A 14477-nucleotide genomic window follows, 5' to 3' on the forward strand; every position below is an offset into this window, starting at 1 on the left:
AAGATGGGAGCCAGTTTGCTTCGTACTGAGCAGCTGGGTAGAATACTGCCTGCACATTTCCCCCTTACACCTCTGTGCATAAAAGTTTAGGTAAGCAAGAAGCATCTCAGTTCAACGACACATTCCAACCTGGCAGAACCACTCAAGAGGAATACAAAGCAGGGCTGGTAAGCGGTGTGGAAAGTCTCACAGATAAGATATCTCACATCCCTGGTTTAAACTAATGTGCAAAGCAGGCCTAATTCAGTTTCATGTCCTGTGCATATCTACTGTAAGATGCATGACAACTCAAGCAGGCCTCTTGTTCATATTTTACATTTAAGTCATCACAATCTCTTAATAAATTAAGTAAGTTTGCTGGAAGGCTGTCATTGGATAAGTAGCAAATTGACAGAGTCATTAGCTCTCCCATGTAAAAACTTGGCTTCTTGCATAAACTGTGAACTTGTATCATGGTTCTGGTTAATTTATCTGTTAATTGTGAAAGTATCAGGTTGTTATTTACTCTGAAGAGCAATATCTTTCTTGGCACATCCCCTGACCGCACCCCAGATCACTGAGGCACAACCTACCATATGGGCAGTTTTTGAGAATAAGGGGTAACTGTTCCACAGAAACTCATTTTGTATGTGAATCTCGTGTTACTGAGTAATCAGCTACTTGGCAGTGGCTTACAGCTTAAGAAATTATCTTTGTCACTGATAAGGGTGCATATATTTGAAGCTATTTGAAATATTTCTTGATCAATGGGTGGGAGTTTTCACTTACTGGGAGCAAGTCAAACTAAAATTATTACAGGTAGGTAGCTGTGTTGGTCTGATGCAGTCAATATATATATATATATATATATAAAAAATTCCAGTAGCACCTTAGAGACCAATTCAGTTTGTTCTTGGTATAAGCTTTCATGTGCATGCACACTTCTTCAGATATGAAGGGGAGATACGGAGAGAGATATCTGAAGAAGTGTACATGCACACGAAAGCTTATACCAAGAACAAACTTAATTGGTCTCTAAGGTGCTACTGGACTATATATATATATATAAATTACATTTATATCTGTTATAATGATTCCATATTCTAATGATATACACACAACACACACACACATATTTGCAAGTTTGGGCCTTTGATGATACAGAAAATAACAATATATTAAAACACTTTGCTAAGGTTAAATGCCAAGGATCTCTCCCTAAATAGTATTGGTATTTGATAACCAAAGATTATTCACCTACAAATCCATTTATATCTGTTATAAGTTTTGGGGAGAGGGATCCAGCAGGTGTTAAAATATAAGCCAAGCTAGCTTTCTGTATTGAGGTGATAGCCTGGGTAATGAGGCATTAAGGGAAACAAAGGAAAGTGGATCTGTGTAAGATGACTGTTTACTGGCTGGTAGTTAGAAAAAGACAAAGGCAAAAGTTGGGTGGTAGTGGTATGACCTGGAAGTAGAGCAGCAAGCTGGAGAGAGAGCAATGCTTGAGAGCAATGTTTTATTCCTGCTGGAATCCAAGGCTGCGATTATGGCAGAAACAAGACTGTTTCTGATGTCCATGCAGTGAGCCCCTCCATCGCAGGCTCAGATTGTATACGTATATGTAAATAAACCATTTATCATAAAGACACCATCATCTCTGCTGTGACTAATTCCCAAAGGAAACATTAACCCAGAGTAAGTGCCTGGAACCCCTGGGATTTCGCACTGTTCAGAGATTGGGGTGGCATGCAACATATCTAAATAAGAGAAGGACAAACAACAGGAGATCTTGTAGTAGATAAATATTCTCTTTCAATAAAGGCTTGAGGTTTTCCATTTATTTAGATTCCAAAAGAAATTGTATCAAAGAAAGCACTCAAATCTTATTTATTTCTGTGATTTTTAAATATAGTAAACTTACAATCCCCAAAACATTAAAAACAGGGCTGGAAAGATTAAAAATCTGGGAGGGCTCCTTGATCTTTTCTCTGCCCCTTAATTTACCACCGCATCTCCTTCCCCTTGCCTTTTATTCTCAGCTGTCTCAGAAGCTGAACATAAGTCTAGGTGAAAGAGAAAAAGGCCTAGAGGAGAGAAAGAATCAGCGTGTGGCAGACTGGTTGAGCATTCTTCTCCTGCCTTCTCATTCGCCTTTGCAGACGTCCTCCCCAGGCAAGTTGAAAGTTATGTCAAAGGAAATATGTGTGTTCGCTGGCATCATATGTAGTTTTACAGTAAAAAATATGCAAGACACAGCAAGTCAATGAGCATCCCATTGCAGGAGAGAGCGCAGCATTAAATCTCTGCTTGTGTTTTTAGTGTAGAACACCAGCTGTCATTTGCCCTGCAGTCTTCTTTGGGGATTAGAAATCTCCTTCATGGATCAGAAATCACATGTCAAAGGCCGTTTTCTGTTGGTGTTGGCAGGCTTGCTACTTTGGGCGAGGATGTTGGATGGATCAATCATCCTGTGGGAATAATTCCAGGAGAAGGAGGCAGGTAGGCAAAGATCACCTCAGGGCTTGCTCTCTGGCCAGACTTTTATCTCCCCACCCTGAGTGATCTACCATCAACTGCTCTGGGGAAAGGGTTTTTAGTATGTTAAAATTGCTTATTGTGCTTTTAAAATATGCAACTTAATTATAATCTGCCTTGGAAGAATTTGTATCCTGAAAGATGAGATACAAATAATCGTAACAAATAAATGGAAAACGGAAAATCAGTTTGGCAATATCTTCTTCAGCGGGGTAGTTTTTAAAACAAGACAAAACTATCATGGTTTCTGGAGCAACCCTTAGCTCTGAGTAGCTCGCTAGAGTGATGTGGAATGGACAATTTTCCAGTGCTTTATTTTTCCATGGAAACTCTTCCTTAAGTTCATCAGGAATGACAACTGGATGCCAATTGCAAATACAGTATTAGACTAGTTTCAACATTTTTAGCTTCATTAACTAAATACAAGTAAAATAAACTTGCTAAATTAGATAACTGTCTAGAGCAGGGTGGTCCAATGTGCAGCCCAAGGGCCACACACGACCCTCAGTGCCTCTTTTGGCAGCCCTCAGCAACTTTTGACACCCCTCCAGCCCTTGCACTGCCTTCTGAAAGCTGAGTAAGCAAAGCACTGGCCTTTGGGAAGGAGGCATGAGGGCTCTGACAGAGTCCTAGAGTCCTTTCCAAAGCCTGGTTAGCGCTTTCCCAACTTTGGGGAGGAGGTGGGAGGGTTCCAGGACCCTGCCAGAGCCTCCCTTAGCAGGCTTTGGGAAGGCAACCCTTTTCCAGAAAACCCACAACAGTAACTCATTATTATGTTAATTAAAAGACATTGAACTGTCTTTGTGTTAACAAGCCCAAGCATGTTTTATGCTTATATGCAGTTGGACAATTCAGTTCTTATGGGCTTAAAAGTTACCAGTTATACACCTGCAAAATGGGAGCCAAATTGATCTTTGTGTCAAGGCTGGGCTGTTATATGCAAACAGTTCATTCTGTAGAACTCCACATATTCCTTTGCAATGGAGGCTAGTGACACTAAATGCAGGTGGTGTGGACAGGGCCCGAAACCTTTTTGAGGGCTGTTGTAATGACCTACCTGTGTCTGCAGGAGGTTTTAAAGGGGAGCTCAAATCCATCCACTCTATGGTGATAATTTTGATTGACTAAGGGCTGGCTCTCACAAGGTAATTGCCACCATGTAATGGGTGGTGGTGGACCTGCCACTATGCCATTCTCTGATGGAGACTCTGTGTGTGTAAACTGGTACCTCTGTGTGGTGATCTTTCAAGCAGTGCCAGTTTGTACAGTACCTCACATTTGTCAAATGTGAATAAGTTGTCAATACAGTGTGGATAAGGAACACATACTGTAGTATATGCCATTGACTGCATACTCAACATGATTCCAAAGATGTAGCCTGAACAGAATAATAGGCATAGCATGGTTGAACTTGATATATTTTAACAAATATACTGTCTTCCCAGTTGTTGCTGTTTAGTCGTGTCCGACTCTTCATGACCCCATGGACCAGAGCACGCCAGGCACTTCTGTCCTCCACTGCCTCCCGCAGTTTGATCAAACTCATGCTGGTAGCTGCAAGAACACCATCCAACCATCTCATCCTCTGTCGTCCCCTTCTCCTTGTGCCCTCTTCCCAGTAGCTACAAGTAAAAAACCCCTACCCCACAGCATTCTTTAGAGATGGAGTATTGAGGATGAACTGGAGGCATTTTATTCTAAGCTGGGTGTGAAGAATTTCCTGCTGATAACTGCAGACACCTATACACTTAGATTGTGTTTCAAATGCAAACAGGTGCACCATATCATGTGTGTAACAGATGCTAGACTCAGATACCTCTCTTGGCACCCACCACCCTGCCCTTTTAAATGTTTTTAAAATGTCAATGAGTTTTTCCAAATGTGCCCCAGCTTCCCAAAACGCTGGAGACCATGTGCTGCTTCATGATAAAAACAATGTGTAGGGTTTACCCAACTCTCCTGAGTCAACACCTTTGTTGAGAAGGAGTTTGCCACCACTCCTTATGCTCAAATTATTACTTATAAGCATAGTTAACATTTTCTATGTAAAAGAAATAAAAGGTGGTCAAGTGGCTTGCTAAGTAAAGTTCTCCAAAGGAAATCAACTAAATTGGGAGAAAATTTGGGGAAAGACACCAAATATATCTAGTTGCGCATTGTTTTGAAGGTATACTGAATGAATCTCCATAACTAAATCCATTTTAAGGTTTGAAAAGCAGGCTTTATTTAACAGGCACATTTTAAGAATACAGGGCTGTATGGTGTTCTTTGCCACTTGCTGATACTTCTAAGTGCTTGCATTGCATCCCCCCCACGACTGCTTCAAGTAAAAAAGTTTATTGCTCTATATAGGCTTCTAAGATGACAAATGGTTACTAATAACCTGCCATACAATTGCTGTACTAAGGTAAAAAAAAAAACCTGACTAAAAACTGACATTCAGCATTAATCAAGAACAAATGCAGCAGAACAATGAACACAGCATAAAGCAAAACAGTTTAACACAAACATGTTGAGCTTCTTTATATTATCCTGTTAATTTTGTGCCCATTCAGCTGCCCAGGTAAAAGCCAGGTATTAGGTGATAACCAATATTAGTCATACTCAAGAGCAGAGCCATTGAAATAAACAGACTTCCGTAACTTGTCTGCTGATTTTAATGGCTGTGCTCTGAATATGACTTAGCTGAATATAATCTATTGCTTTAAATCATCCATCCGTTGACATAGAACTCCTGAGGCTCTGTGACTTTTATGCCAACAGAAAGCCAAACCAAAATTAAAAACAGAGTTACACATTAAAATAAATTAATTAATTAGAGTTCAGTATGATATTAGGTTGTATGTTCTTGGTTTGATTCATTTCCTTGTTTCTCTCATATATGCAACTCTACCGGCAGAAGCGTGCCAAATCTGGTCTCCACAGATGAGAGCACTACTTCAGCATGAAAGTAAAAAAACAGGAACCTGGAGGGAGACTGCGAAAGACTCGCATAAAGCATGGATAATTCTTAAGGAAAACATTTCATGAATTTTAATGTTTTAATGGGTTAAACTTTCAAAAGGTTTCTATATTTTATCTTTTTCCTGAGGCTTCCTAACTTGACACTGAGAGAAATACTTCCTACAGGATTTGTTTTTTTACTTTAAATTACAACCAGGTAAGGCGTTAGGCAAATGCAGTGGGTAACTATATAAGGCTGACAAACTACATATGAACGATGTAAAAAACTATCAATGCTGCACACTTTATTTGATATACTGGTTACTCACTGAATGTACCTGCTAAACTTATTTTGAAGTCAGCTTGCCACACTTTTCAATGAGCAAACTGGAGGGTAATACATATATATTCACTTAACATGCCTAAGGTGACCGGTGCTCGTTACAGGTCACTTTCGCCATACAATGCTGATGAAAATGAGGTATAATCCAGAGCTCCAGGAACACCACCTGGACCTTTGTAGGCTGGCATTCTTTTGATGCAGTACTGAGCTTGCTCGGGTGGCAGTTCTCGAAGCAGCTCCTCAGCAAGAATATAAGGCTGCAAAGATTTATAAAAAGGAATTTCTTCAGAGGTTTTCCTGTAACTTCTCAACATCAGAAAAAAAAAAATGAAATATTTATTGTTTATACCCTACAGTGGCAATTCTATAGGGCTGGTCAGAAGCCCAGGGAAACCGTGATATGCCATAAATATATCATACTGCATTCTCATAGCTTTTCCTACCAGTTATGTTAGGGCATTTCTACATATTTTACAGGCCTCTGATACAATTGATTCACACAAGCCACATGACACCCATGTGTAGCTCCTCTGATCCTTGGCATTTTTCACTGCAAGCTAGGATTGTGCAGCAACCTGCCTGGACAAAATTGTGCTTTCCTCATTAGAAAATTTGAGCTTGTGTGTACTTTTTAATTTCAGCTGCAGAATTTGGGGCCTGTAGAATTTGTAAAATTTAGGTCAGGTTTCTCTAGAATTGCCATGAGCTGACTTGTCACTCTGGTTTGCCAAAACCATCCTGCTGCTATCCTTTATTTAAGCCATGTGAATATTATTTAACCTGCTGTTTTCAACCTAGGTTATAGAACATTTTGTTCAGCTTTTCTAGCATTTGGGTATCCTGCATGAGCTGAGGGACATGGAAAATCCCACCATCTGCAGACAAAAACACTGACCTTATCTGAAGCCAGGATCTTGAAAGAAGCAATAACTTGTTCAGCAGTGTCAGTGTCTGCAGTCTCTCTGGTCATGAAGTCAATAAAAGATTGGAAGGAGACTGTTCCCTGACCGTTGGGATCAACTAAGGACATGATTCGGGCGAACTCAGCTTCACCCTTGGGTACGATTCAAAATCAGTCATGGTAGAGGGAAAAATAAGAAAGAATTATATAAGCAAATATATACAACCTCACAGTTTTGCTTTTTAAAATACAAAATTCACTTCGTGTGTCCAAATTGTCATTATTTTTATGTACGCAAAAATTTCTTTTAAGTATTTTCAGATAGGAAGGGGCTATTTCATAGCCATGGGTCACAAGGAGAGCTAAGCAGGCTTAAGCCCACTGAAATCTGGTGCTTTATTCAATTGTGGTCTTGAAGCATAGCACAAATACCAAAACTAAGCATAACAAACCAGAGGTGGAATTAAAAGTTGCGCTATTATGATAGTTTGGTCAGCACAAGTGTTTCTGCTTGCCATATGGAACAATCTCCCCTATTCTCCCCTGTATGCTCTTCCGGGGGTTCTCCTGACCACCCAAAGCAGGTGGGGGCATGCAGAGGAGGAGACCAGGGAAGTCTCATTGCAACTCATTGTGCTGGCTCCTGTTAACACAAATATTCAGTTGAATCAGGTCTCATGAAATTTTAAACAATCAGTTTATGGAGCTGCTTGGTTTTATAAAAAAAAAAAAAAATTAAAAGATTTACTTTATCCAGAAAAGTAATAGAATATATTCTGATGTATTTGTATGTCTTTGTGAACATAAAATTTATCTGTGGATAAATAATGTTTAAGTTAATGTCTATGTCCACAAAGGCATACAGATACATTTGTACATGGCTATAGGGGGGAAGAAACAAGTTTGGTAAACTAAGATTTTGAGTAACTTGAGTTTGGCTGTGGGTGTTCTATGAAAGCATCCATAATTCTGCTAGGGCACCTGTAGTGTAAAATGCTGTATCTGTAGCACATGGAACACTTTAACAAATCAACTATGTCTTAAAATTCATACCAGATCATAGCCCATGGAAATTAAGCAGGCTCTGAAGTCATCATGGTCCATAAGCCCATTCTTCTTCTGTAGATGGGAAGAAGTACATAGAACATAGCAAGAAAGGTTTCACAAATCACAAGCAAGCAGTTCATCAGGATTCCCATGAAGTTAAAATAACCCCACCATCAATTGCATGATACACAGGGTGTTTTTTTGACGGACCAGTCCAACCATCAGTTGAAGGGAGGAAGAAGTAGATTACATGAAAGCAAACATCACTAGAAATAATGTCAGAAAAGGGCCAATGAGATGCAGCAAACAGAATCAAAGAAGACAAAGTAGCAAGGGGAAAGGAAAGTTTAACACTGGAGTGGCATACATTTAATTGTTTTTAACATTAGTGTTGTAACATCTGTCAAGAATTACAGTGCTTTTAAAGACTGATTTGTAATATAGGCATTGTTGGCATGTTCCCCCAAAACTGATTTTTTGAGCAGAAAGTACTTATTTGTGGGACTTGGAATTATTTTATAGTTTTATTTGTTGGAGTGATGGTTTGCTTTGCATCCAGTTATTGGATTCCTTTGCCTGGGATCAGGATAAGTGGAATTAAAAGGTTGCATGTTTTACCCTGTGGTGGTTTTTTTAAGCTCCACTGGAAGGCAATTATATTAATTAAAGTAAGACTATTAACTGCCGAGATCTAACTTTAAATGAGACATTGATGTGGAGGTTACTTGAACTGATTGCCAGAGTTTAATTTACTATTTAGTTTGTTTTCCTGTATTCTTTCCACCTTTTCTAAACTGCAGACGCAAGCTTTATTCCATGGACGGGGTAGTAATAATAATAATTTATTTATACCCCACCCATCTGGCTGGGTTTCCCCAGCCACTCTGGGCGGCTTCCAACAAAATATTAAAACACAGTAGTTCATCAAACATTAAAAGCTTCCCTAAACAGGGTACCTATGACCTCCAGGTCTTGTTGGACTACAGCTTCTAACATCCCTGACGGTTGGCTGGGGCTGAGTTCAACATCTGGAAAGACACAAATCTCTCATATTTGCTTTAACTGCACTGGTACCCAAACTGCCAGATTGTCATGTCATGCAGGGGAACCACAGAAGAGAAGAAAGTACACAAAAAATTAATTTGGGTTATTAAATCAGACCATTGATCTATCTAGCTCAGTACTATCAACACTGACTTTCAACAGTGTTTCAGATGTGACATTCCCAGCCCTATCTGAAGAAGGAATTGAACCTGGGACGTACTGCATGCAAAATGATCCCCTGCCACTGAACTACAGGCCTTCCTTTACTGACCCAGAGAGCAGTGAGAGCAGTTAACACTTTCTGCTTTACCAACTGAAATCACTTGCCTCCTCCATAACTGTTCATCCAGAAGGGCAAACCTGGGTACCACATAGATAGATGACAATAGGGGAAGAGGTGTTCCTTGAATTGGTAGCTATGCTAAGGGCCAGATGGAACACCTGCGGAAGTTCCATCAGGGAAGGACTGAGGTCTCTGACCACCAGTTGCTTATCTCTATCAAATATAAGCATGTAACAAAAATGAACTCAAAACAACTCTACTCTCCAATAGTAGGGTCCAATGGTATCTAGGGAATGGTGAGTTCTGATGCTCATTGCTTCATGTCACAAGCAATCTATTCCAAAGGGGCTCAAAAACACAAACAGCTTTCCACAAGGTAATTTCAATTGTAATGGCTGTTGTATGTGAGGAAGAATTAGATTTCTATCCAAATTAGTTAGAACTTATTTAACCATCATTAAATTACCGGTATATACCAATGTCAAAATCATTCCATAAGAAAAGGTATTTGGACAAATTACTAGCTAACAAAAGCACATTTATTGTCTGGATAAACAATGGTGTGAAAAGGTCTGTTCTCTCTGACAAACACACATGCAACCCTTCCAGCTATTACCACCTAATTTAAATGGAATAATCCCTAGAAAATCAGATCAAAGACATTAATAATTGGATCCAATATGCACAAGCGTTTAAACCATATTTATCAGGCAGAATCTTAATTTTATGGATCTTTACTGATTGTTCTTCACTGAATTAAACACAGCATTTCCTTTTATTTTTCTGCTTAAGTACATCATCCAATCAAAAGCACTTTTAGAAACAACAGAATTAATTAGCTTGAAAGCAATTTTCTTTTGCAGCTGTTTCTAAACAGGAAGAGTAATACATTCTAGGAGCTGCTTTTTTTTTTGCCAGGCATGAATAAGCACATGCATAAGAATGTTATAGAACTATGTCTGAGAGATATGAGCCAGCCAGCCAAACACCACTTAATAATCTAACCCAGTGGTTTTCAACCAGTTTGTCATGGCACCCTGGGGTGCCTTGAAGGATGGTCAGGGGTGTGCAAGCAACACTGGCTTCTGTCCCTCTTTCCTTCCATCCCTCCTCTGATGCCCTCTCGTGTCTCTGCCTCCCAAAATCTTGTGTGGCTGTTTGTCGCAGCAGCCCTGGCTACAAGCTCCCCAGGCGACTGGTACCTCTGGGGCTGGCCAAGGGCTGCTGGTTGTCAGAAGCTGAGGTGGTCTCAGAGTAAGCAAGCATCCAGCGAGGAAGCCCAGCCAGCCAGTCCACCAGCTCTTCCTGTTGGGAATGGATAGACAAGTGGGAGGCTGGGCAGGCAGGCAGATGCTGCATTGGCCTTCCTTGGGCTTGCTGTGTGCAAGGCCTGCCTGGGGCTGAAGGGGAGCCTTTCCACCATGCATGCCCGGCAGCGCTCCTTGCTGACACTGCTGCCTCCTAAGGTAAGGTGCTAGCCTCACGTTGGCCTTTGGCCACTCTCAGTTGGAGGCCACTCTCCTCTTCCCAGGCCCTTGTGGGGCAATGTGAGGAGGCACCTCTTTTTGGGGCAGTGGGTGGGAGTTCAGAGAACAGGGGCAGTGGCAGTGGCTGCCCAGAGGACTCTCAAGAAGAGTAGCTGATAGAACACTCCACAAGAGAGGGTGTTCGAGAAAGGGTGAGAGGCTGCTAGCTATGCAGGCAAGGGGTGACATAACTGGGTTCCTGAGCCCCACAGGTGTGTTGCAGAAAGAATGGTGGTCGATCAAGGGAGCCATGGACTCAAAAAGGTTGAAAACCTCTGATCTAACCTATTAATCTGTGCAATTTCTACTTGATTGGCCTTAGAGACAGGCCTCAACTACTTCAACCATCAACCAATCCCTTTGCGCATTTCACATTATGCTTTGTGCAGCACCTAAACACATGGTTGGTGGAAAATACAAATGAAGTTGTAGAAAAAGTAATAGGCTGCTGTCTGAGATTATGGATGAGTTCTGGGGTGGTTGTTGGTGAGTTGTTGGAAGGTATTTAGCAGTTCAAGAAGCTGGTATGGAACACTGGAACAGGAAGTACAGGAAATCAATACAGAGAAGATGACCTTTAATTCAACTGGATTACAGACGCAGACCGAGCACTTCAGGGACGGGAATGGATGCTTAGACAGATGTCTAATTTCTGGAAATACCTGCTAACTTCTGCAGCTTAAATCTAAACAGTCTATATCATTGAGGTCACTAGTATTTTGATTAGTTGGAAATTGGGAGTGAAAGTTACTTCCAGTTTCAAAGCCTGCAGAGGACTGGGGCTCTTTTTCAAATACAAATCCCAACATCGTTGTTCCCTGCACTTTTCCTCTGCCTCCCTGACTCAATTTGTATACATCTTACCAATTTATGCTTCAACATTTCAGCCTTCATTTCTTGATAAGGGAGTATAGGATCACACACAGAGAGAGTATTCATCCACATCCCAAACTACTGAGATATAAAGTGGATTTCTTCAATAATCCTGACTAAACCACGTCATGCACACCCCTCATGCTTTGGAAGTATGTTTGAAGGTTTTGTGGGGTTATGCTGCCTAGAACTGCCCCTGCAGCCACCACATTCTCTAGCCATGGTCTGGCGAAAATCATGTGGAAGAACACTATGTACATACATATGTTAGTCTGCATATAGAGCCCAGGCCCACCCAAAATACAGCTAGAGGGGGCATGACTGGCATGAGCAGGGCTATGCAGAGCAGTCCCATTCACACATTATTTTGATGCACACAGGGGATTTGAATTAAGCTTTTTTCACAGAAATGGGGAGGAGTGGGGTGGAGAAAGAAGACAGTGACTTGAGTACAAGGAGAGGAGTACTGCCAGGAAACAGGAGAGACGGGAACTATATCAAGGCTGTGAGGAGACATCTCTGGAATGTTTATGCTTCTCTGGATGAGAAGCTGTGGTTGGCCAGGAGTAAGACCTTCCAAATAGATTTGGGGTTGCCCTGAGTGGGCACTTCTTGGATAGAAAAGAAGATGTGAATTGCAGGTAGGGGCTTAGGGGAGGACTAAAGGAAGGCTTAATAAACAAACATTAAGACAGTAGCAGAGAAGCACACACATGCTTTCTGGCACACCAGTTTCAGGTTAAAAAAAAGAAAGGAAATGGGCTACTGTACCCTGTCAAAGTGATTAAACGATGCTCTGAATTCATTCATTTGTTGCTGGGTGATTCCTTTGGCATCTCTTGTAAGAATCTGATTCTCAACTTCATTGATCGTTCGGGCAATGGTGGTCAGTAACAGCTCCCATCCAACACGAATATGCTGTGGCAGAGAAACCAGGATGCTTTAAAGACAGCCCAAGAGAAAACCGACTGGCAGATTGATTGAAACTATTGATAAGTAGAACTGCTACCAAATACATAAAAGAATGATAGGTCAGAGGAAACCTACTCACTTAAACCAATTTGTATTCTGGTTTTCTATTTATCTGCATTGTTCAATTAGCAACTGAATTTCAGACAATGTTTTGACAAGCTTATTTATAAAACACCAGTTACTGGCTAATAAATATTGTAGAAATATTGCCGTAAACAACATTTCAGGATGAGGACTAACCTGGCAGATTCGGAAAGGCTATGATGGGTGACTGCTGGAGAGATCCACTGCTAGGAATATTTGGGTTTGACTGTGAATAGACCTGCCTATTATTGTGGTGTAGCAGAAGTGACACAATCCCTAGATTATATGATCGGAGGTGGAGTCAACGGGGGGGGGGGGGGCACTACGACAGTAACACAGTGACCAAGGGTAATCATGGGGGTATATAAAGCGAGATTCAGCATTTTATAGTATAGGGAGGTACAAGGTGTGCCCCTCAGGTAAGCAAATCCTCAGCTACAACAAGCCTATCCCTGACTTCATTATCAGTGAAATACAAGCTAGGTATGCTCTTCCTATGTCTTATTTTCAGAAGTAAGATGGAGGTTGAGGACAGGAGGGTGGGGACAAAGAGGAGGGTGGGAGTCAGAAGTGAAAACAGGCTTGTGTGTGCCTTAAGTGTATGTGTGTTTGTGATGTGTGCACTGGGGGTGTGTGAGGGTGTTCTGTGCATGTTCATGTGATGTGTATGTGTGTGCACAAGAGAGTATGGATTACCACAATCGTTTGTTTTGGCCACACCCACTTTTGCTTTGGCCACACACCCCACAAACACGTGGAGGACTGGCTAAGGGACAATGTAGCCCTCAAGCCCTAGTCTAGAAGGAATGGGGCACCATCCCTGCATTTTTCCAGATCATGGGCAATGCTGGGGACTACTTTTCACAACTTCATTTGGTAAGGAAGCTATGCCTGAGGTTTGGATGTAGCAAATGCCATTCCTCCCATCGCAACTTTTGATATTCAGTCTTGCAGTGTGCCTGAGGTTTTCTAGAAGATGGGAGATGTTACCCAGCTTGGTGCTCATCTACATGATGAAGAAGACTCTCTGGAAGCAAGTATGGCAGTACTCTAGCATCTGCACTGGTTTCCTGTGGCTTTTAGGGAACAATTTAAGAGAACTGGGTGTCCTCCAAATGACCCAAAAGACTGCTAAGGGGAGAAAGAGAAGTATGCTTAATGGCTGCCTATTTCTCAGCTCTGCTACTGCCTTCCTCTGGGAGTCTGTGACAAAACAGTAGCATCTTCTGAAGGCAGCTAAGCCCATTCTATTTTGCAAGCATTTAGTGGAGATAAATAGAGGGTTATTTTAGCTGTTATTTTTCTACAAGACACAATCTTTTACGATCCCATTTCATAAATCCTGTTTTATTGTTGTTGTTTTCCGACGTGAGCCCTGAGGGATATTGGGTGAGATATAAATCAAATAAACAAATGATTTGTTGGGCTGTCTTTCCATTGTGAAATGCAAGAGCAAGTTCATGGTTCATTTTTTAAAATGCCACCCATTTAAAGAGTGAAGGGGTGAATGCATTCCATTGCTATTTTTCCTATGCAACTATCTACATTTAAGATCAGAAGCTGCCAAGGTACACAGCAACTTAATCTTCTTAAGCAGCTTGCAATAGGACAGATGTCTTATAGCAGAATTAAAAAAACGTAAAGGGCTTTCTACAGCAGAAAGCATTCCATAGCTGAACCAGCTTTAGAACTGAGGCAGCAAAAAAGCTAAATGTTAAAGCTATGAGACAGGTATTTGCCATGAACTGACAAGATGGGCTTAGGCTAGGCACACTTCAGTCTTAGGTGTGCAGGATGGTGACAGAGTTGAGCATTTAAATGTAGATCTGCCTCAATTACCAAAAGAGTGGCAGGTGCCCATTTTTAACAGGGGCATGAGTTTGAGGGAAAAGGACTGGGGAATAGTAAAGAGGCTGGGAGTTCTTCTCCGGGAGCCCACTCTGG

At 41.3% G+C, this 14477-nt stretch overlaps 1 protein-coding gene across 1 annotated transcript in view; it reads right to left on the reverse strand.

Annotated features, from left to right (window-relative positions):
• Window positions 1-4716: 4716 nt before the first annotated feature.
• Window positions 4717-14477, reverse strand: part of ACTN2 (actinin alpha 2) — a 56109-nt gene continuing 46348 nt past the window's right edge. The window contains exons 18-21 of the mRNA XM_083432154.1: window positions 12249-12395; window positions 7758-7823; window positions 6699-6857; window positions 4717-6060 (exon numbers count right to left, since the gene is read on the reverse strand). Of these exons, the coding sequence (XP_083288280.1) occupies window positions 5902-6060; window positions 6699-6857; window positions 7758-7823; window positions 12249-12395 (531 nt within the window). The 3' untranslated portion in view covers window positions 4717-5901. The remainder of the gene's footprint in view (window positions 6061-6698; window positions 6858-7757; window positions 7824-12248; window positions 12396-14477) is intronic.

Source organism: Podarcis tiliguerta, assembly GCF_965153285.1.
Source record: "Podarcis tiliguerta genome assembly, chromosome: 3".
NCBI lineage: Eukaryota > Metazoa > Chordata > Lepidosauria > Squamata > Lacertidae > Podarcis > Podarcis tiliguerta.